Source organism: Maylandia zebra, linkage group LG7 (genome assembly GCF_041146795.1).
Source record: "Maylandia zebra isolate NMK-2024a linkage group LG7, Mzebra_GT3a, whole genome shotgun sequence".
Classification (NCBI taxonomy): Eukaryota; Metazoa; Chordata; class Actinopteri; order Cichliformes; family Cichlidae; genus Maylandia; species Maylandia zebra.
In genome coordinates, this window is record NC_135173.1 from 19,311,566 (window position 1) to 19,337,112 (window position 25,547).

The window sequence follows — 25,547 nt, forward strand, 5'->3', positions numbered from 1 at the left end:
GTATAACACAGAGACACACACATCCAGAGAATAGAGATTTTATTTAGAAAAGCATCTGCTGTAGCATGTACATTTACCTGACACTTAGTTTTTAAAAATATACACAGCTGTGTGCACACCTCAGCAAGTGATGTATTACAATAGTGTCATCTCAGTCTCGCTCACACTCTCTCTCTCTCTTTCTCACACACACACGCAGGCAGGCAGCACAGATTTATTCAAAAGCTGTTTTTAATTATTCAAGTACATATTAAATTCTGCACCCTGATTCAGGACGAATGCCTAAAAACTTTTGAGTGTCACAGCTATGTCCTATAATATACTGCAGGCAGGATTTAAAAGTATTTTGGTCATGAAATGAAGGTGTAAAAAAATAATTACAGACATATTAAACCCACTTTTTAGAAGAAAGGATTCCTTTAAGATCATGAGTCTTTGTAGTAGTTGTTGAAGTTGATGCGAAGCAGGAAATCTTCTAAATGTGGTTGATAGCCTCTGTTCACCAGCTTGGTCACCACTGAGAGAAGAAAGGAAGAGACATTTTTTAATGCTTTACACTCAATGAAACCAGTTTTTCAGCAAAGTCAAAAATACTAAGACTGCACAGACTAACTTATTTATTGATGCCTCACGTGAACCCCTAACAAACCTCTTTGAGCTTAGAAGGAAGATAAACAAGCTGAACTTTCATTCATACAGACAAAACAACATTCCCTGGCCTTACCTTTGAAAAGAAAGTGAGAGTAATACTTGAAGGTATTGTACGACTGCTGCATGGCAATGAAGCTTGGGTGCACTGCCTCCCCCTGCTGTTTGTCCCAGGGCTGTGCAATTAGCTGGGCCCGAAACTTGAGGATCAGGCTGAAGATGCTGTGGATGATGTTCATGACCGGAGCTGCTTTCTCCGTCAGCAAACCCCTGGAGAGGCGACGAGTGCAAAGTTTAAGAGACATGACAAGAAACTTCGGAATGACTTTCAGACGGGCTGAAGTTCGACAAATACGAGTGTGATACTGACAACCTCTCCTAATGAGATTAAATCTTTCATGGAGTTCGAGTTAACCTCAGATTCAGCTGGAATTTTAATTAACTTGTTACGTGGAGGTTTAATTAATTTTAGATGAAATTATGGGAGCTAAATGCTACTTTGACATGCTTTGCCCGTACAGAGCCTCAAGAAATGTTGTTAATCTGCTGAACTGCAGCTGTGATCACTCAAAAGGCTGATTTTTGTTGTTGAAAAATGTATTTCATTCAGAATTTTTGATCTTGTTTTAAATTATTTCTTGACCTCTTAAAATAAATAAATTCGCCCAAAAACTAGTACCTAATCTATGCACAGTCAACAGAAAAATCAAACGGCAATAATTACTTAAGCGGCATTTCCCCATTTGCAGTTCCAGCACTCACCTGAAGATGGCTCTGTTGAGGTAGTCTGCATGTGTACGGTGGATGGCATCTAGGTCGTTGGCAGTGGCCAATTTGGCTGTGAACTCACTCCAGGACACTTGCAGGATTTGATTAGCGATGTATCCCTGTATCACCTTGACAAAATGCTGCATCTCGTGTCTGTACAGCTGCAGCTGACGGAACTGCACCGAGCGACCTGCGCCTTTCACCAGCGCTGAGAGACACAAAGGCCATCAGAACAAGTTATGCTCAGTGCTGCAAGGACCTAGAACATAAACATCTGCTGGTTACAGACTCTGACACGCAAGGATTTGTGGCTGGTATCAAATCAATGCAATAATCAAAGCCTCCAGGCTCTCTGTATTCTCTTAGTGTAACAAAAGGCTATTACAGCTGACTTTGGGCTCTGGGAACTTGTAGCAATCATCTTTTTTTGTTGTTTTGTTTTGACTTTTTGACAAAAAGTCAATATATATAAATCATTACAGAAAATAACTGATAGCTGAAACTACATTTATGAAACAGACTTTGGTGGATTGTATTTCCTGCATGTGGGACATTCACCCAGTTTACAGATGAAAACTACTAAAGGATCTGCCTGAGTCATAATATTATTTCTGTATTATTAATATTAATTCATTTAGGGGTTTTTTTTATCCATCCTATCAGGACCTCCATTTATGTAGTCTACACTGACTTTAACTGATCAATATCACCTAACCCAGGGATGCACACGGTTTTACAACAATCCCACAGGTCTGAGGTTTGCTTTGTATAAATAAATAAAAAAATCTCAACATTCTCTTCCATGTATATTTTATAAACCACTGCAGCACAACAGGGGAGATTCTGAACTCTTGCTTCTCAGAGGTAACCTGGAGTTCAAGCTGGGTTCTGAATCAGCAGCTCTGTCCTCTCACCTGTTCTCTTGAGGTGAAACCAGACATCACGGAGGCTCCACACCATGTGTTTGAGCTGCAGCAGGAACGAAAACAGGCGGTTGTACTTGTTCATGCAGCTGTCTGTGATGATGATATTCAACGGCCAGTCGACCTGGGAGATGTTGCGAGAAAAAAAAGAAGAAAAAAATGTAACTGCTGTAAGGAAGAACGGCACGTGGAGCTTTGAGTGTGAAGGAAAAAGGAGCTGAGAAAAACAGGTAAAGAGAGAGTGATGGATGATGTGGGGGAGGAGAGGAAAAAGGTGTGAGTGCAGAGACGTTGACAGAGGAGGTGAGAGGATTGTGAAGTTAAGCCAGAGTGGTGAGAGAGAGGAGTTAGAGGTAGAAGAAAAATTGGGTGGAGAAATGTGCGGAAACAAAGCGAGAAGGACGAGGAGGGGAAGTGGGCCAGGACAGTTAAGACTGAGATCCACCAAAAACAGGAAGAGTCTGAGAGCCAAAGGAGGGAATGAACACTCAGGGCAATATGTGCAGCATTAGTCATTGTGCATGTCACCTAAAAGACGCGACTCCAATCGATCTATGAAGTTGAACCATTTAAGTGTGTGATAAGCTCATTTTCCACACCCAAAGCAGTTTGTCAAAACATGACAGGCTGTCACAGTCAAGCTGCCACTCAGGCTGAGACAAGCACACCCATGCAAGGGTACTCGCTCATTTACCCCATTAAAACACTCAGCCTCACCTTGTAGCGCAGCTCCAAGCAGTTAAGAGAGTCCGGGGCATGTGGGTGGAAGGTCTCGGGGAGGAAGCGAAGTGCGAAGGTGAAGTTTCCAGCCAAAGGCGTGTCCCCGTGTAAGCTATACTGCAGGGCCTTGCTGAGGATGGAATTCAGGACTAAGGGAGTTAGGAGCTCGCCTGGGGTTTGGCCACTGGCCAGCTGGGTGGGAGATGGGGGAAAGAAGAAAAAAAAGTAATGTGTTGTTGGGGCGCATGTTCATATTTAGAAAGAGCTGATTGACTCATTTAGGGTAAAAAGGAGTGATAATAAGTGAAATCTGCATTTAAGCTGGATAAACAAAACCTTCTGTCTCGTGAGCGTCAAGAGACAGGTGTACCTGATCATTTCATCAGAAAGGCAAGAAGGTGTTAGCAAAGGCTGTGCTTGTTAATTCCTGGCAGGAAGATGTTGAAGTAAAGAGTCTAGAAATATCACACTGATGCTTCGTGTGCTTCAAAACAAGCAAACAGGGATGGAATTGGATACAAATTGCTTACAAGGTTAAAAGTTAAACCTGCTTCTCTTTATGAACGAGCCCTAAAAGCTCTAAACAGAAAAGCACAACAGCATCACCGCTGTGATATTCTTGAGATTTATGAAATATTAAATATTTTGCAAACCTAATTTTGTATTCGGATGTTTGAAAATGGTTCGCAGTACTGCACGGCCACCTTTATAAAGATTTGTACAACTTTGCTCACAGCAGATGAGCAGAACTTCAGCATTAGTGTTCAAGGTAAATCCTAATAGACGCTCCACTTTTGTGCAGAATCGTCTTTTTCATTTAAGTCCATTAAAGATCTTAACAAGCTCCCGACCAATTTGAAAAATGTAGGTTTTTAATATCTCTTCTCATCATCCAAAAAACTGTCCACACGAATCACCGAGCGCTCATCTTTTTAAAACTTTTTACAGCTTTTTCAGCCACGTAAGTACTGAGAGCATAGTCTGGCTTTGAATGTAAAGTGGACATGAAGATTTTATAATGTGTATGTGTTTTGTTGGTGGTGTGGTGCTGGACAGTTTTTAAGATTTCATGAATATAATATTATTTTGTTGTGCTTTTATTTAACGTTTATAGTTTATTTGTTATTGTGTCCACCTGTCCAGAGACTGCAGATGAACAAACACCAACTCCTAAAAAGAAATCTGGCTCTTTAACTGCTAAATACTCCAATAAATGTACTATCCACTTGCTATGTTAGCGTGCAGTTAGCAAACAGTGGTATTTTAGACATTTTTAAAATAGAAAAAGCTCCCTCCAACCCCCATATATACATGTAGTCACCAAGTCTATTACTAATATCAAAATATTGATCTGATGCAGCTTTTTGGAAATTGGGTTATTGCAATTTACATGAGCGATGTTGTGAGATTATATGTGACAGAACCACAGTGCACACACAGGCTCCAGGGTACTAAATCACATTTGCAGGAGGACATACGAACCCTTAGAAACTGACCCTCTGGGTAATGAGGCAAGAAACGACTGCTATCTAACTGTGGCGTATACATTCTAAAACTGTGTTTAGAGTTATAAATGACCGGGGAATTTTCAAGGTTACCCGTGCCTGCTTTTTACAAGCAGACAACATTTAATACATGCAGCATAAATAAAACAAAATAAAAATAAAAATTCCCAAATGGAGACCGGGCATTTGACCTTGCTCTGAGATTCTCTTTCCTGTCCGCTGCTAGAATTCAACACCAGAGAGAAAGAGACAACCAGCCCATTTCAAATAAAGACAACAAAAAGATATGAAGCACAAAAGAGCGTCACCTTCTCAAACAGCAGATCGCTGAGGGACTGCGCAAATTCGCCGTCCTCCATCAGCAGGAAGTGGCGCAGCGCCTCGAAGTGTCTTTCCACACCGAGCTCCACAAAAAAGTAGTCCACCACGGCCTTGTTCACTAAAGATACACTGGGAATGGAAGGTGAGGAAAGGAATGACTAAGTTAAGTTGAGAAAAGTTTGTGCTGACTTGCAAAATTCATACAGGTTGTAGACAGTACAGGCATCAACCCTACTGAAGCTCGGAGAATATACCAGCATATTATTTTTCACCCCGTGGATGGCTTTCTATGTGGCATTACTTTAAATCGTCTCTCAGGAATTCACATTTATAAAACAGACTGATTGTGAGAAGGTTCTCTTTCACTCAGAAGTTAGCAAGGAAGAGTCGAAAATAGATTTCTGTCAAACTCCACTGCATTGTCTATGCATGGAATAAAAATGTGTTAATAAAAATTACGAGCTAACACTAAATATTCGGCACTCTTTCTGTGTGCAGTGAGGGATGAGAAAGCCATTTCTTTTACACACAAAGGCTTGACTGCATGGGGTGCAGGAACACTGCAGGTGAAGACTGACAAGCTTGTCTGGAGTTCTGATGGAATCTTAAAATGGATGAAAGGCAATAAGAATTTAAATTATTCCTGCAGCTCCGAATATATACTCGACTACAGCTTAAGTGGCCTGAATAGAATCTATGAAAACTCACACTTGCATTTCTCTAAACATTGTATTTGGCTTTAAACACAGACACTTGGTACTCAGTTGTTAAGGATGTTATTACCATTTTCTAACACAAACTCTTTTTTTTCCAGACACTCACTGTGTGATGAGCGGTGCAGTCACAGAGTGTTTTATAAGGACTGGCAGGGAAACCATCTCGCTGAGTTGGACAGCTGTGGTGTCTGTGGCTCTGTGGAGTGTGGGGTCCACAGGAAGGCCCCAGGGGCCCCGAGTTACCTGCTTCAGCAGCTGACACGTAGGGGAAGAAGCTGTGAGAGAGAGATGACAGGCATGCCGCTGAGGAAATATCACTCTGACGACTGCAAACAACAGTGCCGTGCCTCAAAGTGTAAAAAAAGACCCAGAGTCATTTAAGTAGGTGAAAATGGACTCAAGCAAAATGTATTTTTCAAACATTTAACCCTCTCAAGGCAGGCGTTGCTGATTTGCAACAGTTAAAAACTAACAACCTGATTACCCCACATACATATTTTATGAGTTTTTTTACTCAGAAGTACCACTGCAGGACTTGGTTGTGCATTAGCAACAAAAAGTTTAATTTGAGCCTGAGAGGGTTAAGCTGTTATGAACCAAATGATTAATCAACTTATTGAGAACCAAAGCCTATAAATGAATATTGCTTATACTTGTTTGTTACAGCCACTGAGCTACTACCTTAACTCTTTACCTATTGAAAGCCTCCTAGCAGTAACCTTTATATCTGTTTTCTGAACTGAGCTGTTTCTCTCATATTTCAGGCCTGCTTATGGACCAAAATGAAAAATCCAGAAACTATTCTAGTGGTCGTCAAACCACATTTTTATTGATATATACCGAGGTGTCAAAACCCATCATTAAGGATCCTGGGGAGGACATCAAATCTTCTTTATAGGGGTAAAGAGTTCAAGGTGCTCTGTAATGCTCATTTCCAGCTCCATATTAATAATATTGAAGTTGGTATCTTATACTGTGCCTCTGTCATCTTCTGAGAGAAACCTTAAGGCTGCTCTTTCAAAGAGCCTATTTTCTTCTGCCCGTTTGGCCATTACAAAGTTGGAAAAGCAGGTGAGTGGGGCTTCCACGGTCACAACCACCAGCTCCATCCCTCTGTGACATCACAAAGGTCCAGGAGTAGAAAAATGTGTCAGTAACTGAGTGTTGAAAGTTGTCTGAAGTTTAGCTTTTAGGCTTACTGGGATTATTTGCACATATGCTGACCTTATTATTTGAAACTTTTGGGAGTAACCATTTATTTGTACATATAGGATTAAAATGAAGGAAAAGTAAATTGGGTCTAATTAAAAATTATTCAGAATATATACAATTACCATCACTTTGATTTTCTTGAAAAGCTATAGCATTTACTGCAAGTTGATCCTGTCATTTTGGGGGTTTTCCGTAGCCTCATATCTTTCATAAAACTTCCTAAATTATTGCTCCTGACTTTGCTCAGTGGTGTGGAACACGTATTTGTCTGAGTAGATTTCCATGACTGATTTCACAGTAACTCCAGAAACAGGGATGAATAATAGCAGCATGACTGAATGTTGAACACAGAGTGAACAAGACAGGATATTACTCCACCGAGCCACGAGGCATCCCACCCGAGCATAAAGCAGACCTTTATGAAATATTACTGCTTTTTATGCAAACCTTTGCTTGCTGATGGAGCAAATATTCAACAGCCTCTGGATTTGCAACAGTCCTGAACATGTAAAAATAATTGTTTTAATTTACATCAAGTATGTACCACAAGACTAGGCTGTTACACATTTTCACTTCTTTGCAATTTGAAATGATGTTTTAAAAAGATGTGCCCAAGGCCTACTTGGCGTAGGCTGCAGCTATTTTAATTTCTACAAGAACAGATTAGCCTTAAAGTGCTTCATGTGCTGAGTTTCATCTCATTTTCAGCAAAAAGAAAAACATAGCAGTTTTAAAGGAATTATTTGTGGTTCGTTAATGGCACAAATTAATATAAATAGTATTAAAAATGGATAGATAAGCTTATTATTTGAATGCACTGAAAATGCATTTGAAAAGGTTTTATAAAACAAAATCCTACAAGCCATAAATTGAAAATATTCTCTTGGGCACAAAAACATCAATGAGCCATTTAAATAGGAACAAACTGTTTCCGTTTTGCTGCTGTGCTGGATTTTGAATGCCAAGTACAAACTGATCAATTACACCATATGCACCTACATTATGTTACCTCTTATCCACAACACACAAAGGAGATGCCACGAGATGTGGCCAGAAATACTGTTCCACCCCACCCCTCCACCCCCACCCCTATACAAGTCGCACTTCACTTTGCCCTCAATAAACAAGTCCCAAAGGAGCCGTTCATTTCGAGCCCTTGATATTTTCAACTAACCCATTAGGTTGTAGCAGTCCTCATACTGTTCCACCTGGTATTGGGCAGCCAAAGCCAAGAGGTATTCCTGCTCGGACTTTTCTCCAGGGGACAACCCTAAACAGGTTGTCCAGGACCCCATGCCCTCAGCCAGCTGCTCACTGGGGCATTCTGACACAAAACCTAAGGAGAAGTGTAGACTAATTACTTTTTACAAAGAAAGAACATAATTTGCAGTGACGTCTCAATTTACACTACATGAAAAACACTTTACACTTCCAGCTTTTCACACCTTCATGCAAAGAGTCAGGTGACACAAATTTTGCCGTTACAATAAAACGGTGATTATGCTAAGCTTCACATGAAAATGCTAATGTGAAAACAGGGTTAACAGGGGTAATACACTTCAGATATACTACTTAATACCCCACTACAAGCCCCGAGACAACAACGTGGATACAAGGAATAATAATTTTGCAAATGAACACTAAAGAGCTTGGGTTCAATTTTATATCCTCAGAGTTCGTAACATCTTAAAAATTACTGAGTGTAACATGTGGTTAATTACATGAATGTCACAACAGAATGTGTATGTGTATAACACAGGCTTTGTTTCGTACCTTTGTTGTATTCATTGCCCTTTACTTTCTGCTGATTTCCAGTTTCTTTGTCCTTCACCACACATCCAACACCAAGTGAAGAATCTGACGAGTGTCCATAAGTACTGCCTGGCAATGGGGCAGGTTGTGGCTCAGTCCCCAACACCACACAGCCTATCCCCAGTGTCGAATCAGACGAGTGTCCATAGCTGCTGCCTGGCAGCGGTGATGGAAGCGGTTCACTTTGAGAAACAACACATCCAACACCTAAATTTGAGTCTGAAGAATGGCCGTGGGCACTGCCGGGCAGAGGAGACCGCTTGGGCTCATCTCCTGAAACTACACACCCAACACCTAACGCTGAGTCTGATGAGTGTCCGTAAGAGCTTCCAGGCAAAGGCGACAAGGATGGTTCTGCTCCAGATACCAGACAACCTGGCTGAAGGGTGCTGTCTGAAGCGTGCCCGTGCTTACTCCAACGAGGTTTTGCTTCGGGAACGTTGGACACAAACTCACCAACCTTTATATTTGCGTCAGAGGAATGACCGTGGATGCTGGGAGCAGGGAGTGGTACAACAATCTCCGATACATTTTCTCCAACTTGAATATGAGCATCTGAACTGTGCCCGTGAACACTGGGCGAAGGTAGAGGGGAAACTACATCTGGAATGAGTTCCCCAACTTTTATGTGGGCATCTGAGACGTGGCCGTGGACATTTGGAGTAGGAAGAGGAGCGACAAACTCTGAAACGTTTTCCCCAATTTTGACGTGAGCATCGGAAGCGTGACCATGGACGTTAGGAGAAGGTACAGGAGCATCGACTTCTGAAACATGACCTCCAATTTTGATGTGTGAATCTGATGCATGGCCGTGGATGTTCTGCGAGGGAAGTGCAGCAGTTACCTCTGATACATACTGTCCAATCTTTATGTGAGCATCAGAGGAATGTCCATGGATGGTGGGTGAAGTTTGACTGACATCTGAATGAGGACTGGAGAGAGGCCTGTGAAAGTCTGGCAAAGGAATATTTTTTCCATCTTTATTGTGTGTGTCTGAGCTTTGCTCTTTAGCGCCTGTCTCCTGTGGCTCCACGCCACCATCATCAGAAAGACTTGTCAGGACTTTGTGATCACCTTGGTCACCTTGCACAGTTGTAGTGGAAAGAGCCTTGTTAACCACGTCATCTTTGGATTGTCTGTCTTCTGGTTTACTTTCGAGAATCCCTGTTTCTGCATCCTGTTGGAGTATAGGTGTAGATTCCTTGTGTTCGTTGCCTGTATTTGAGCCACTCTCATCCAACTGCTGTGCTGAGGCTTGTGAAGGTTGCGCGCACACACTGCTCTTTTCAGACTCCTCTGGGGTGTGCAGGCCTAGAGAGCTGGACTGAGAGGCTCCGGCTAGCAGGCTAGCTTTGGTTACAGTTTCCTGGATTTGAGGAATTTTCTCTTCAGAGGAGATGTGAAAGGGGTGGTTTTGGATCATGTCAGGCAGGACTACAGGTCCCCAGCGGGGCCTGGGGTGGACTGACGCTTGGCCAGTGATACCCTCAAGTGGACTAAAGGGGGCACTGAAGTCATAGTCTACTAGTGGAGCTGTAGGACAGGCTTTGGGTAGGTCAGAGCCAATCTCCTGTAGAGCCATATCTACCTGCTGACTCTGAGACTTCGGAGACTTGGGAAGAAAGTCACCGATGTCAATTTCCTCAGATATGAGGGCAGGGTCCGCTGTAACCTGTGCAATCTTTGGCGAAGGCAGATCGTGTGGTGGTGATACAGCTTCAGATTCTTGAGCCTTTGTTGTCTGCTGCTCTGACAGCTCCTGGGTGGGAAATTCCTGTCAAGATATGTTAACAATTCAATATTATGTTTCTGGAACACACATCAAGTGACATGAAGTGAAAAAAGACTGGATGTTCAAAAACTAGCTTGTTGTTTGTCGTGGAGGAATCTGTTGTGCTGAGGGAGCAGGTGACATTACTTCCAAATGAGGTCTCTCCTGACCCAAGGGATATTTTTCCAGTATGGCCTGGAAACAAATCACAAAAGGTTCGGTTACAAAGTTTTGGTTATATGTCTTTGTTTTCTATTCATTTGTAACAAACCTGAGTTTTTTGCCCGTCATCCCTGAAAAAGTGAGCACGAGCTTCATCGAGTCTCATTCGCTGCACTCTCCACATGGCTCGTCTCTCTCTGCGAGCTGCTTCCTCCGATAGACGGCTGTACTGAGCGATCAGCTCCTTCCTAGAATTAAATAAATGGAAAAAAGAATGTTAAAGTAGCTGAAGGTCTTATCCTCAGTCGCTTACTGAAGTCTGCAATAAATGCTTGTATAAATGGCCCTGCCATTCCCGAACTGACCATTAAGTGATTTTTTTTATATTTGTGCTAACGTTTTATTCATATTTGTGCATGACTGTGATGTATCCAAAATGTTTGCCCCACCTGAGCTTGTGGTTTAGAGGGACTCTGAGAGTACTGGTAACCTGTGTGCTTATAATACGTGTTGGCTTTAATTAGAACTAAATTCCTCAACAAACTACAGGCAATTAATCAGTAAGACCTGCAAAAACATGAAACCTGTGCTTTCCTTGACAAAAGCCTTATTTATCCACACATGAAAAGAATTTAGTTTTTTGCCTAGCACAGCAAGAACTGCACTACTTTTTTATTCTTCATCCTGCAGCTGAAACACAATAATTTCCCTTGTGGGATCAAAAAAGTATCCGTTTATCTATCTATCTATCTATCTATGGACAGTTAGAAGGTATTTATATTTTGAATAATGCAAAGGTTGCACCAAGGGAGAAGTAAGGATGTGAACTGTTTGGAGGAAAAGCTGTAGATGACAGGTGTTTTTTTTTTAAGCTATGGTACCCTCTGATCTCGGCCATGTCATTGTAGTAAATAAAAGCTTAGTGTTCACATTATTTGCTCATGGTGCTGAATCAGTTATGGAAATTTGGCACATTAAAACACGGGACACAGAACTGATGTCCCATCATGTTTGCATGAGTAGGTTGATATAGTTTTTTCAAATAAAATCTTAACAGCTGTAAAGGCAGTCAGACCTAGCTCTCTGCTCCAGCTGCTCCTCCAAAGCTTGAAGTCTCTTTTCTCTGTCCCTCAGCTCTCTGGCAAAGCTGAAGTCATCCTCCTCCTGCTTCTTCTTGGCTGCACTTCTCCACTGGCACCACACGCACATACATCATTACTGTTTATCACATGGTCTTTTCTTACTATCTGAGGATCACATGCAATACCTGACAATACACAATTTAATCTAGGCACTCCTATTCACACACTTTTTTTACCCTCTCTCTCTCTTTCATGTCTTACTACCTCTTGCTCCTGCTCCAGGTGCTGTTTCAGTTCCTCAAAACGCTCCCTCTTCTTGGCCTCCTCAGCCAGACGTTGTGACACCTGGCGCCCTACAGGAGGCGGGGGAGATAACAGTGAGCTGTTTACCCCTCCACACACACAGAAAAGTACATAACATTCTTGTCTGCCTCTCGCACACACTTAAACAAGACAACATCACCATCTGCCCCATATAAACAAACTCAAATATGCCCGTGCCAAGACACGCAAAGCGCATCAGGCTGAACACTCCCCCCCCCCCACCCAGCCACCACTGCCCCCCAACAGTGCCACACATCCTCTGAAGTAATAAATGATGTGAAGAGTGAGAGCTAAACTGTGCAAGTGATGATTAGATTTCACAACCCATGGTACTGGAAAGTATTCAAAGCCTTCCTCACTGCAATTGCCCCATGCATCTCCTCTGCTCTCCCGAGGGGTGGGAATGGAGCTGAAGGAAGCTCTCGCATTTAGCAATCAACAAGCGAATCAGGCTTATACTTAGAGTTGAGCCATTTGTTAAAGGTATACCCAGCAGGATGTGGGTTATGCATGTACGTCACGCAGTATATAAAATTCTACTTACAGTGTATGTATATGTGTGTGTGTGTGTGTGTGTGTGTGTGTGTGTGTGTGTGTGTGTGTGTGTGTGTGTGTGTGTGTGTGTGTGTGTGTGTATAAATGTTACACTGACCGCGGATGCTCTCCAGGGTTTTGGCTGCTGACTCTCTGACCTGATTGATCAGCTCCTGGCGTGCCTGCTCTGCCCTCAGGGCCTAACAATAGACAGAAAAAAAAATATCATCATTAACAAAGATCTATGTCCCTGCCCTGTCTCTCACCTCTCCTCCCCCTCCTCAGCCAGAGGCTCACACAAGATCCGCCATACAAGCCAGGTTGTTACACTAAATCAAGTACAAGCTCGAGACTTCATCCACATCATTTTAATGACTGGCTGCTGAAATCCTCTGTACTTGAAGATCAGTGCCACTTTGATGGATTGTGTAATGTAAAAAAAAAAAAAAAAAAGCGGAAAAAAAAAGTTCTCCTTTCTCTTTGACTTACAGGACAAGACCTGTAATCAAACACTGTATATAAAAGATGGACACACCCTCTGGATCTAAAAAGCATAGAAGGAATTTCTGTAAAAAGATCATTGTCTGGATATGAATTTGCTGAATCACAGAACAAGATTTTAAGCAGTGGAAGCGTCCTGGTTTCTGTTTTTCAGTCTGATTACTACTAACCAATCCTGGCTTTCTTGGCATGCGGGCTAACAGTCAGCAAAAACTTTGGACTGTATTTGCTTAACTGCAATCCTGAAACCATCAACTGCTATTTGACAGTAATCACAGTTTCCATAAGTTTAGTAAAACTAAATTACATTTTTTTTTAGTTTATTAGTGTAATCTGCCTAAGGAGGATGTATTAAGACTGAGTCAACTGCCTTCCCAAACTGTTGTGTTTGTATTGAAATATCTATTAAATTTACTCCAGCTGGTAGTGTAAGACTGCACACCTTTGGACCAAGAGTCGCAAGTTCAACTCCCGCCCGGCAGTGGTATCTAGTAAGGGTCCTGGCTATTCCCCCCATGCTAAAACCAAGCCCTGAAATGGTGCAGCCATGTCTGCAGCCTGTCTGCTTGGAACATTTCACTACATGTTGTACTCTGTATGATAGCGTATGTGACAAATAAAGGTTCTTTGTTGTTGTTGTCCAGAAATGGAAACCAAACTGAATTGAAACAAAAGGTAAATAAAGACTGAAATGAATTAATGAAACAAAAATACAAAACTAAACTGTGTTCACAGATTAATGTGAAAGAACCCTAAATCTGCATATACTGTTCATTTGGGAATAGACAGCCCCATGTAGTCCAGTGTAACTATTGTGTAAGTCTGCAGTATCCTCATTTTTTAGTCAGATACAACCCCCTGTTGTTGTATTCCGTTTCAAAAACCTAGCGAGACAACTGCCAAAACGCCAAACTTAGGCTTTAAATGCTAGTCCACAAACCAATGGATGGCATCTTGGTGGCTATGTCCATATAAATATGGACTACATATAGTCTATGGTAATGATTTGTCTTGTTAAAGTTCCTTTTTCACTGCCTCGACTCTAGGCTATATAGCTGAAAAGCTCTCATAAATGTAACTGATGATTTTGAGCAATGAGAAAATCTCAGACTCAGAAAAAAAGAAGAAGAAAAACACATCACAGACATCTAAGATACACAAGAATATCCATGTGTGTCATTACTTGTTCCTCCCTGCTGATAGCACTGTGCTTTGCAATTCTCTCCATGCGTCCACGATACACTGCACAGTCTCTCTCAATCTCCTCCACCTCCTGGAGAGAGAAGGTGACAGCGATGCGGGGTACTGGCAGCTCCGACCAGCAGATGTAGTGCTGTGGACACACAGTTGACAGAATCTTAGTATCATAAAAAGAGGGAAAAAAAATTTCACGGATCAATTCGGATGACTCATTTGGTGGATTTTGACATATTTTATAACCCCAGAGTTTCTTTCATATTAAAATATGTGTTACCAGCTGTCTGAAAATGTAACTCATTTTTACAGCTACCAGCACAACACAAACTAGCAATGAATTTAGGATGATGTTGAAGACCGGTATGGGAATGAATTTGAAATAGAAGCTATGCAATGACCTGGTTATGGTGGTGCTGCTTCTAATTAAAAAAAAAAAAATCAAAGTGTTCATTATTCCATCATACAAATCTGTTATACTGTGTTTAACGAAGAAAGCATAATGCAGACACTGTAACTGGCCTTGTTCCCGTTTATGATCTTATGACTGCATGGGATTAAATCAGAGTCAAACCTTCAGAAACTGTATTAATTACTGCCAAAATTGAAAAACTAAAATGGATATCAAAAGATCCCCTGGCCCCAAGACTTCAGAAATGAATAATTACATTGCCTGTGACATAAGACACTTCACAAAATATGGAGAGTTGTTTTGTTTTTTTTGTTTTTTTTTTTATCTAAATCACACCGTGCCTCTTGTGCGTTTGATTGTTTCATGTAATTATGTTACCATGAATCAGTTTTTGTACTTTTATTCAAATATGTATGGTTTCCTTTGTGCGCTTGTTTTGCATATCGGTTTTATGCTGTACATTGCATTACGCATTTCATTCAGAAGATAACGGTAACAAAGTATTTCTTTAATTAAAGACATGGATTCATGTGCCATATCAGCTAGTAAGCACATTAATGCCCATCACTTCACTCTTGTGTTTTTAATCCATAAATTCTTCCTAGGTATTGATAACTACCCTGCAGGCTAGAAAGACTCAAGCATCAGGGGAAAGAACAGAGAGAGGAAAAGTTACAGAATGCCAATTAGAAACAAAGGTCCTACAGCTTAGGTCATGGAGGTCAGACTGTAAAAAACATCATGCTGGGCAATCAGCAGGTAGGGAAGTTATGCAAAATACATTTTCATGAAAACTTCACCACTTTACTGATTTTTCCCCTGGTTTGCTATATAAGTGATTCATTTACTTACAATTTAAGTTCTTTTTGGTCAAATGTGAAAACTTTCTACATTCTCTTGTTATGATACTAAAGTGAATGAATTTGAAGCTTCAACTCCTGGTTGACAAGAGGCGGACCAATTTACTGGCAGGCTAATCTTTTTCAATTTATCAGGATGTGTATTTATGATGGTTAATAAATGTAAGGAAGAGAAAGAACAACCACCCTTCAACCATGTTGACGGTGCATAGTTTGTCCACCAAAGAACACTCTGTCAGTGTACATACGACTAATGAAAACCATTGGAGAATATTTTTGACAACCAGCTGAGTGATTTAAAAAGTAATATTTCATGATACCTAGGACACCAATAGCAATATTATTCTTTCCAAAGCAGGAGTCAAACATGAGTATGGAAGATGAAAAATCTGCCTGACAATAACAGGAAATGTATCACAATTCTGATGACAGCATATTAATAAAGTTTCAAAGAGACCACGTTCCCATCTGTTGCAGTAATGATTGTTTTTTCCACTATTTCTGGCCAGTATGGAGTTTCAAGTGAATAGAATTTGTACTGTGGCATTTATAATCAAGCACATACAGCCAGTTCAATTGATATCAACAGCAATAACAGAGGAAAAATGGCTAGGTACTTTTAACCATTTCTCAACATGTTTTCTGTATTTACAAGACTCAAAAATTCTATACTGGGCAAATTAAGAAGGCTATCTACGTTATATGTATGTATATCTACATAAATGTGGATCTGTGAATGTGCAAAACAAACCTGTGGGCAGCAGATTTTGAGGAAGTTGATAGTCTTTCCACACACATACACATCATTGGCAATGTGTCTCAAGAAGACTGGCACACAATCCTCCACATCCTTTGAGATCAGAGTGTAGCCTTGGACCCAGAAGTGTTTGTCTGCAGGAATTCAAAGATGTCTATTACATGTTGTCCTACAATTTAGAGTAAGTAGTTTTCGTGGTCCATTATGCCTCTTATAACAGCACATCGTACCCGGCACTGAAACATCTTAAAAGCAATGGTGGTGGAGTAATACCCAGCCCATGCTGGGGCTGAAACTTTTCCTTATTAGTATGACTTACGGGGCATGGCAAAACTCTGGCTGCTTGAATTAACTCTTGGAAATTGTTAGCTCTTAGCTCAGTGATCCTCAGCAAAAAGTATAAGAGAACATGAATGCACGAGGCTTCCAGAGCTCTTTACAGAAAGCCCGCGGCTTGCCAAGAAAGCTTAGCTGCTGATTGCTTCCTTGGCCGATGGAGTTCGAGGAGAACAATGACATTTGTGTGTCCTCCAAAAAAGCAAGAGTGTGAAGTGCAGAGGTTCGCTGCAGGAGTTGATGAGGTGTAGCCGATGAGCAAATGGACCTGTTAGTCAGACAAAGCTGAGGTGGTGGTCTGACCTTGAATGGGGTGTTGCATGACGTACAATATTTGGACAGTCTTGATTCATGTAGCAGTATATATATGGAGTAACTGTCAAAATGGAAATAAAAAGAAATGTATACAAAAATGTTTACAAAAAACGAATAAACTAAAATGGGATGCTTTCACGTACAATTCTGCCTGGCTAACAATTTAAAAACCAGAGAACCAAAAATCAGCAAAATCCAAAAGTTGATACCATCAAACGGCAAACATTTTTTTCTTACCCGAATAATTAAATTATCAGCCAATTAACAAAAATATTTAGTGGTTAATCATCTGTTCAACTGACTAATCAATCACTCAGTGACTGGACTGACACACATATCTTCATACACGTCACTACCAAGCACAATCTCATACACACACTCACGCACACCTTCATGCACCAACGTACTTTTTGCACAATACTCACTCTTTTGCACATCTATTGCACTTTTGCGTCCTCACTGTCTTGTGTCTGTATCGTTGCGCTCTGTCTGGTGTTGCACTGTCTTTGTTATGTTTTTTTGCAATTTTTGCACATTGCACTTTATGTAGTCCTGCGTTGATTGTCTGTTATACATCATATGTAGCACCATGGTTTGGAGGAACGTTGTCTCGTTTCACTGTTTACTGTACCACTGCATGGTTGGCATGGTTGCCGCTTGACTAATATTCAATTATTCTCAAATGATTCGGTGAGATTTGAACCCTGGCCTTTTTCTTTTTTTTTTTTTTTTTTTTATTGTTTTTTTTCTGATCCTTTAAGGACTACACCCAGGACTGTTAACAATAAAAAAATAATATATAGCTGTTCATCTTCTGATAATAGCAACAACAATCAAATGACAGATAAGCTACAACAACATTTGTATATAGTAAACAGCTATTGTAATGTTTATTTTTCAAGTTTTGATATTAATGAAATTAAAGCCATTACACAATACAGATAAGATGACCACAGATGAAAAATTAGACATGACAATGAAAAGCAGTGTGAGCAAAGCAACATACAGAGACACACAAAGTCCCTCAGATCCTGCAGAGTACAAACGAGTCTATTTTGGCCTCAAAGCCTCTTTGGTCTCTTCTGGTCTCCCCAAGGGATCAAGTCATTAATAAAGTCATTAATTTTTCTGGAAGCAAAAAATAAATTCAGCAGGTCCATGTGTGTCCATGGCAATTAAACCAGAACCACAATAGTTGTACCAGCTAAAAAGAATAAAGGACCACTACTTATTTGTATGGCTTACTGAGTGAAGATATCTCTGGTTCTTCCAGCTGGGGTATCTGATTCAGTTTCCCACTGATTATCGTGCAATAACGTCATGACAGCTTTTATAGACACAAGGACAAATCCTACTAGGCAACAAACGCTGTAATAAAATCTATTTTTTTCTGCTCAACTATGTATCTGGCAGGTTTTTCATTTTCAGAGCCTGGAGACCGAAGCCAAGGTTTTGATACGGCGACATGTGTGTATATGTGTGTGCAAGTACTGTGTCTCCTCACCTCTGTAGCTAAGGTATTCCTCATTGACCTGGATCATGAACTCTCCATAAACATCACGAAACACGCCACTGTACACCCAGTCAGACACAAACCTAAGTGAGGCACAGAAAAACAAAACAAAATAGTGGTGTCACTCTTAGACAGATTTATCAACCATTTAGCTATATCACTAAAATAATATAGGATATATTTTGCTGTTTTCAGGATGCCTGTCTGCACGGGGCGCATAGAAACTGACCGTGTATAAGGTTCACAGCTGCTCTTCAGCAACGAAAGAAGAACAGGGTAGTTCTCGTTGCTGCAGTTATTCTGTGCTTCATTGTACAGGTAGGACAGCAGTTTAACACCCTGAGGAGAGCCACACGGCACTAAGCTGACAACTCATCTGATAGGCTAAACACAACTGTGATAGAAGACATATTGCAGTTTGCAGATAAAAGAGCACTCACCACAGGGAAGGTGGCCTGGCCTGCACCCAAAGGCCCATCCACACAGCACAGTTCTGACAGGTATCTTAGATTAAAAGAAAGCAAAGCATTTTTGATTTGCTGATATTTACATCAAGGTCCTCTTTGAAAGGATATGGCTGTACTGTCAACTAAGTGAGGTGGAGGTTCAAAATGACAAAGTTAACACCAGAAAACCAGCGTGTAAAAAGCATTTGACCTCACCTGAGTTGGCGACCCACTTTGCGGAAGAGAAAGCCAATGGTCAGCAGGCTAAGAGTGGGTGGCGTACTAAGAACGCAAGCCCTGTAGTAATGCAGATACTTCCTCAAGCCACCGGTAAAAGCCTAAGAGATGGAATATATGTTCACAGATTAAAATGCATGTGGACTTCTTTCTGTGTTGGATTTTGTTGCCTGCTATGGACTGCTTCATTTAGGGCACTTTAATTTTTTTCTTTCCCTGTTTTTATATATTATATAATATTTTTAGACGTATTTATTTATTTTGCTGCGTACGCAAATAAGATGCTCATGTGTTTGTCTCAAAGTGCCCATTCAGGAAGATTATTTCCAATTTCTGAACACAACACTATTAACAACAGTACAATGCAAGCAGAGAACTTAGAGGAAATAATTTGCAGCGTTAGTGGTATTAACGATGCTTATGCAAACATACCTGGAAGACTAAGCCCTTCTTGTCAGCACTCTGCAGAGAAAAGCGGCTGAGCCTCAAATAATAGGTGCCGTACTGGGCCAATTCCCCCAAGAGACGAGACACGCTCTCTGGAGAGGCTCCTGACACACACACACCGGGCCTGACGTCAAACTGAACACTCTAAGAAGGGAAACGCATATTGACAGATGGTGGACAAAACACAATAAATAACTGTACAGTCTAATAAAATCCAATAAAACAGCCCGGCAGCAAAGACTGTCTTTAGTGCATTCGATATTGAATTTTGCCAAGGCTGTAGAAGAGTCACGTCCATGGTGATTTTTGAAGGCACGGCTTCTGCTGGTATTATTTTAGACTGCATCACATAATCTGCTGTGTGTTATTTTTGTTATTTTTTTCTTTCACATTGATTTTTTTTATAGAGATATTTACAGTACTTCAAGACAGCACACATCTGGGGGCCTTGATCCACAGCCTTGATTGCACTTGCAGTAAAGAAAACACCTATGTAACTATAGAAACAAAATTTGACCTCAAGGCAACCCAATGAAGGAGGCAGGACTCACTTAGATAACAATATACACATACACATATATACAATATATTCTTTATATAGTTTCAAAAAACCAAAAGTGGGCGAGGGTGATGATTATTTATTTGGTTTGCCAATTTTATGAGAATACATTTAATTTCCTTGCACTGCCATATGCCCCTAATGCATTCTGCCGTCATTTATAGCCATCCTTGTTTCTCTCCTCTGCTCCGGCTTCACTGTGTGTAAAACCACTCACCATAAGCACAGAGCAGGGCAATGAAGCAAAGTAAAGATTGCATTACTCGAGTTGAAGACAACTCGCCACATTACTGCAACTGCACAAAAAGCTTCCCAGCAAATGTTAATCTGCGTAAAACAACAGGGGCAAATGACTGAGATTTGTCGTTATAACAAAGAAGGAAGTGGGAAAAGCTATGTCTGCCCCGTACCCCCTGGGGCCCCACCAGCAGCAGTCAGCCAAAGGGAAACACTGATGTTAATCATAAAAATATGCCGGAGAGTCAAGATAAGGAATTGAGAAGTAAACAAGATAAGTAGGATGCACTTTATGTTGTAAAAATAAGTATAATCTTCCGACAAAAAATAAGAATTTAATGGGAAACAATAAACTACCAGCAGAGCTCCCCTGGGTTTTTGTGTTCAGAATTAGGAATATTTTATTTTATTTCATGATCATTTAATCAGGCAGCTGACTTAAGCATACACTTCACACTGTTACATTTTATGAGTCAGTACAGCTTGTTTATATGCACGAATTTCCCATTATATCACATTCCAGCTTCTCCTTTTAATCTGTTTTTCTATTTGTAGCATGTCACGGCGCTTTTAGTTACTTTTATCACTTCTGCCTGACAGACTACTAAAAAACAAAAAAAAACAAAAAACAAATAAAGTGCATTTTAGAGACTAATAAAAGATAACGAACTGCACCTGGTTGAGAGGAAAAGTAGTAGAAGCCACTCCAATCAGGACGTTAAGGAGATCAGACACCAGTTGCTTCTGGGAGTCCAGGGGTAAGGGGAGGACAGGAGACGGTGTGCTCGTGCTCACCACCCTCATTTCACCCTCCCAAAGCCGATAGAGCTGATCAAAGGCCTCCCTGCCTCCCTCTGTTAGATAGAAAGACTCCCTTTTTCCAGGTGGGCTAGTGAGACAAACGAGGCATTCAGTTCAGTTTTCCAGAGGGAAGAAAAATACAAAACCCAAAAAAACTAAGCAAGTGGGCCTCTCCAATACCTTGATGACTCTGTAGTTAATAGTGTATGTGTCATTATGTCATTTTCTAAACTAAAGGCTTTGGTTTTATTCAGGATACTCTTGAATTCAGTATCTACCAGCTAAAGTGGATTTCTGTTCATTTATATGTCACAGATTTTGTTGTCATTTAACATTTAGATGTTTATTTATATTAAACCTCACAACCCAAACACAGACTGGTTTATTTTTTTCAAAAATGCTTTTTTTCCACATTTTCATTAGTTTGGCATCTTCGGTCTTACAAAAACGTAAGCAAGCTTCTATGATTCAATCTATCATTATTTATATTTTTTTCAGCTTTTTCTGGCATTTTATAGACCCATCAATTATTTCAAAAAGGCAGAACAATAAAACTATGAAAAGAATCAGTAGTTGCTCTCATATTATAGTGAGGAACTAGATTTACAACTGTTAGTGGGTTACAGCTGTTTTTTTTTAAATACGAAAAGAAGTTTGGCATGCTTACAGCATAATCAAATTGACACATCACTTACCAGCCAACAGACTCCCAGCAGCGGCGTCTTCCAGGCTCAAATGTGCGTAGAGCCTCCCAGATATCAAAGTCTGGAATGGGGCTAGGCTCTGACTGAGAGTCTGGGGTCAGGTTGGAGGCTGACTGGAAGCCCTCATCTTCACACTGATCTAAACAAGGAGGCACCTGCAGAGAACAACAAAGAGAGAGTGCATAAAGCAATGCAAAGATAAATTATTTAAATCAAACACTGTGCAAATATGAATACGCTGAGCTGCTGAAGTGGACATATGATAAAACAGCCTAAGCTAAACTAAATATATTACTTAAGGATATAATATGGTGTCTTACTCGTATCGCCAACCCTGTTACATCAATATTACTGGGGATTGGAGGCAGATCTAGTCTTATGTCCATGTCTGAGGTGCGAGTGTGCTGGAGTGCTCCAAACAGGGTCAGCCTGGTCTCCTTTTCAAATCTTTCTTCTGCTTCTAGTTTTGTTCTCAAAGTTAGCAGTCCTGTGCCAGGTGGAGCATCCATCAGCCTCTGAGTTCCATACAGACTCTCCAAAGTCCCCCATTCCTCCCCACACACCAGACCCCATGCCTGGGCCTCCAGCCTCTGCAAGTCCTCACTTTGGTAGCTCCATGGTTGAGGCATCCGCAGCACAGGCCTCTCTCTTCTCATATAGTCCCTGCTGAACGAGGTAGGGGGAGGAGGTGCCGACCCAGCAAGGTTCACAAGAAGGTCAAGGACTGCATCCACTTCCTTCAAACCAGAGTATTCTCCCTCCGGCAGCCTCCCGAGCTGCTCTTCCAGCCTTTCTGCTTCCTCTCGACAGCCAGCCACACGTAAATCAAAACATATCATCAAGACTTTATTTCTCGGTGGTGTATTAGCTGTGGCACTCAGTCCTGGTGCAGGTCCTTTGGTGCCATCTTGAAACAGGTTAGACAGGAGGGCACCGTAGGCACGTTTTTTAAGAGCCCTGTGGAAACTTTCTCTTGAGACTCCTCCCAGTGCTCTGCGCTTCCATGACACCCCAGAAAGGCTGCAGTCACACAGGGCACTCAGCAGTTCAGTGATGCTGCTGCTGGTACAGCTGGGCATCATGCAGTTGTTAAGGCTTGGGTTCATGGTAGCTCTCTTGCCTCAGCCTGTATGAGTAAAACAAACAAGTTTTAGGTGATTGCTTTTAGAACAACTGTAACTATAACAGACGTTTTCCTAACAACACATAGACATCAGACAATAACTCAGTCCAACCAACACTGGTAGACATATTACTGTTGAATACTTCCTTTATAAACCACAGTATACGTACGTGTGTGCGTATGTATCCTATACATAGTGCGCTTACTCTGGCTGTTTTTATATGTATACTGTGTCAGCTAACTAGCATCACCGTTAGCCTTATTAGCTAACGTTTGAGATATCAAACGGCATGTTTTTGTTTCTTTAGCAAGCCCTGTGCTGTTCCGAGCTAAAACTATATTTCCTTCTTGTAGTTTTCTATCTTCTTGGTATAGTATTATATGTATTAATTCACCTGAAAATTTGAACCTTGCATCCACCTCCAGCGACTCCTCCCGTGCATGCTACCGTTTGTTGTGACCAATGTACCTCTGCATCGATTAGCCTTCCAGCTACGTTTAAGCGCAATAACAGTCGGACCAATTATATATTTATTTCGATTTTGTTTTTGTTTTTTACTTCAGCTACAAATTAATATGCAGTGTTGCTGCACTTAGGAGCTAAAAGCAAGCTAGGCGCCTCATTCATCTTCCATCGTCCGCCGCAAGGAAACAAGAAACAGTAGATCTGCCTCCCCCTGTCTCTGATTGGACAATCAAGTTCTCCTCTGCAAACGACTGGCTAATGATACTGCAGAGGGCAGACTGATTGGTCCGTTTTGTTCGTCTGTCAGGGGATGAGAAAAGTGTCATTTGTAACCGCGCTTTTGCTGCATTCAGGTGTTACACGAAAAATGTACTTTTGTCTACTATGACAGGACACTTTTAAGTAATTGACGATAATTATTAATGAACAGAACTCTTAAAATGACAAAAAAGAGATATCCAGAGAAAACACTTTCAAAGCTACTGCAGCCAGTACTGCAGTTCTGCTTGTTTGAGAGTAAAATCGTTTATAAATAGACCATTTCAATGATTTATCAGCAAAACACCTAAGCGGTTTCCACTACTTATGGGTGAATACATTCTAATTACAGACCTGATGGTTGAATATGGTCTCCTCTTTTCGCTGATCAGATTCCTGAAAAAGTTGACAGGCACTCATGCAGCCTCCAACAAATATGTATTCCTAGTGTGAATGCAGTTAATGACCTGGGTCAAAACTGATAGGTTCAGTTTCCCAGAAATGGATCAGGCCTACTAACCATACCCCCGTCCCCAATGGAGGTCTTTGCTGAATTTATCTTTAAGTCTAAGACTAGGAGTAATCCCTGTCGGAAAAACCTGCCGATAGTTCTTGTTTTGCAGTACAGTCCAAGGATCACCTGCAGCTAAAGTTGTTTTAGATTTAAGTGGGCTTTGTCCCTCATGTTTGAGAAAAGAGTACCCCTTTAATGACCAGCATGAGCAGTAATCAGAAGAATTACATGTACTCGTGACTGTTATTTTCCTTTAATTATATTTTTCTTGCACACATATCTGACAAATGAAGTATGTACTCTGTATGTACACCTAATTAAGTCGTTATAATTACATTTAAAAAAGCATGTAGTGATATTGATGGCTTTTTTTTAAATTATTGCCTATAATAACTTGTATATCACACAATTAAAAACATTTTGAGGGTCTTTTTTATGTGTGTGATTTTTAAACATCAGTAAATCAGTTTTCTTGAGATACTGCCGCCCCTCACTACTCGTTAGACTCAATAGTTAAGTAGACTACAACCAATTTAAACTCAGACTAAGCTTAATAAAATCCCACATGTGAAAATCCAAGCTAACTCAACGAGATATTTTAATATGCTCACAGGATATGAGCTTAGAGAACCCTGGAGTCAGAAACTGCCTGCGCGGTTTTAAATTATTCATCAGAACAACTGTTTAGAATGACACCACACCATCATTGTTTTTATTTGCTCCAAGTTCTCCTCCTCCTCCTCCTCCTCCTCCGTCCCTAAGGCAGAGAGAATCAAAGCCAAATCTCGTTAGGAGGTTTCAAACGTGGAGGTGAGACTTAACCTGCAGAAGGAGAGGCTGGCTGCATTGTGTGAAGAAGCATCCTATGCGGGAGAACAGAAGCCAGGAATCGTGCAGATTTTAACCCAATTTCTTGAAACCCGGCACAGAGGCTGACTGAAAAATAATTATTCTTAGTGTGCAGTATCATTGATTTCTAGACAGTGAAGGGCATGGTTATTTAGAAATCTTATCACAAGCGCTGTGCGCGGCAAATAATGTTGAATCCCAAAATGATGTAAGGCGCGTGTCCTAATAGGAATATAAAGTACCGTATCGCCTTTGATTTCCCACAAGTGATCAAGGATAGTGTACAAAATGCAGTGCTTGCGATAATCAAGTGTAATCACTCTTGCTTTGGCAGCAGCCCTTGAAGTTGCTCTATCTGTTGCTGCATCAGTGATCCGCCCGGTTCGAAGATGGCCCGTGCAGGCTCCTAGTCTGTCTTTGATATCTCCACCCCTGCGTCTGGGTTTGTTAAGCAGTCCGATGAGGCAATTTTGCCTTTCATCTTTCTTTTTTCCAATTTCATTCTTAGCTGTCAGTACTT

The 25,547-nt window shown here is 41.0% G+C and overlaps 1 protein-coding gene across 1 annotated transcript; it reads right to left on the reverse strand.

The window, feature by feature from the left end:
• Positions 1–22: 22 nt before the first annotated feature.
• tubgcp6 (tubulin gamma complex component 6) lies at positions 23–23,616 on the reverse strand. The gene is made up of 25 exons (XM_004563792.2): positions 23,336–23,616; positions 22,138–22,943; positions 21,809–21,972; positions 20,988–21,201; positions 19,502–19,660; positions 19,049–19,170; positions 18,827–18,890; positions 18,616–18,725; positions 18,378–18,469; positions 16,217–16,356; positions 14,183–14,332; positions 12,617–12,698; positions 11,905–11,993; positions 11,634–11,749; positions 10,668–10,806; positions 10,544–10,591; positions 8,587–10,399; positions 7,988–8,149; positions 5,708–5,876; positions 4,873–5,014; positions 3,057–3,251; positions 2,331–2,463; positions 1,411–1,624; positions 725–918; positions 23–517 (listed from the first exon to the last, which is right to left on the reverse strand). Exons 2-25 carry the CDS (start codon positions 22,921–22,923, stop codon positions 426–428), a joined length of 5,589 nt encoding a protein of 1,862 aa, XP_004563849.1. The 5' UTR covers positions 22,924–22,943; positions 23,336–23,616; the 3' UTR covers positions 23–425.
• Positions 23,617–25,547: the final 1,931 nt, after the last annotated feature.

Coding starts and splice junctions, on each gene's coding strand:
- tubgcp6 (XM_004563792.2), bottom strand. CDS start 22,923: ATGAACCCAAGCCTTAACAACTGCATGATGCCCAGCTGTACCAGCAGC. Junction 19,661..20,987: donor CTACTTTTCCTCTCAACCAG/GTGCAGTTCGTT, acceptor TTCCCTTCTTAG/AGTGTTCAGTTTGACGTCAG. Junction 18,470..18,615: donor AGCTGTGAACCTTATACACG/GTCAGTTTCTAT, acceptor TGCCTCACTTAG/GTTTGTGTCTGACTGGGTGT.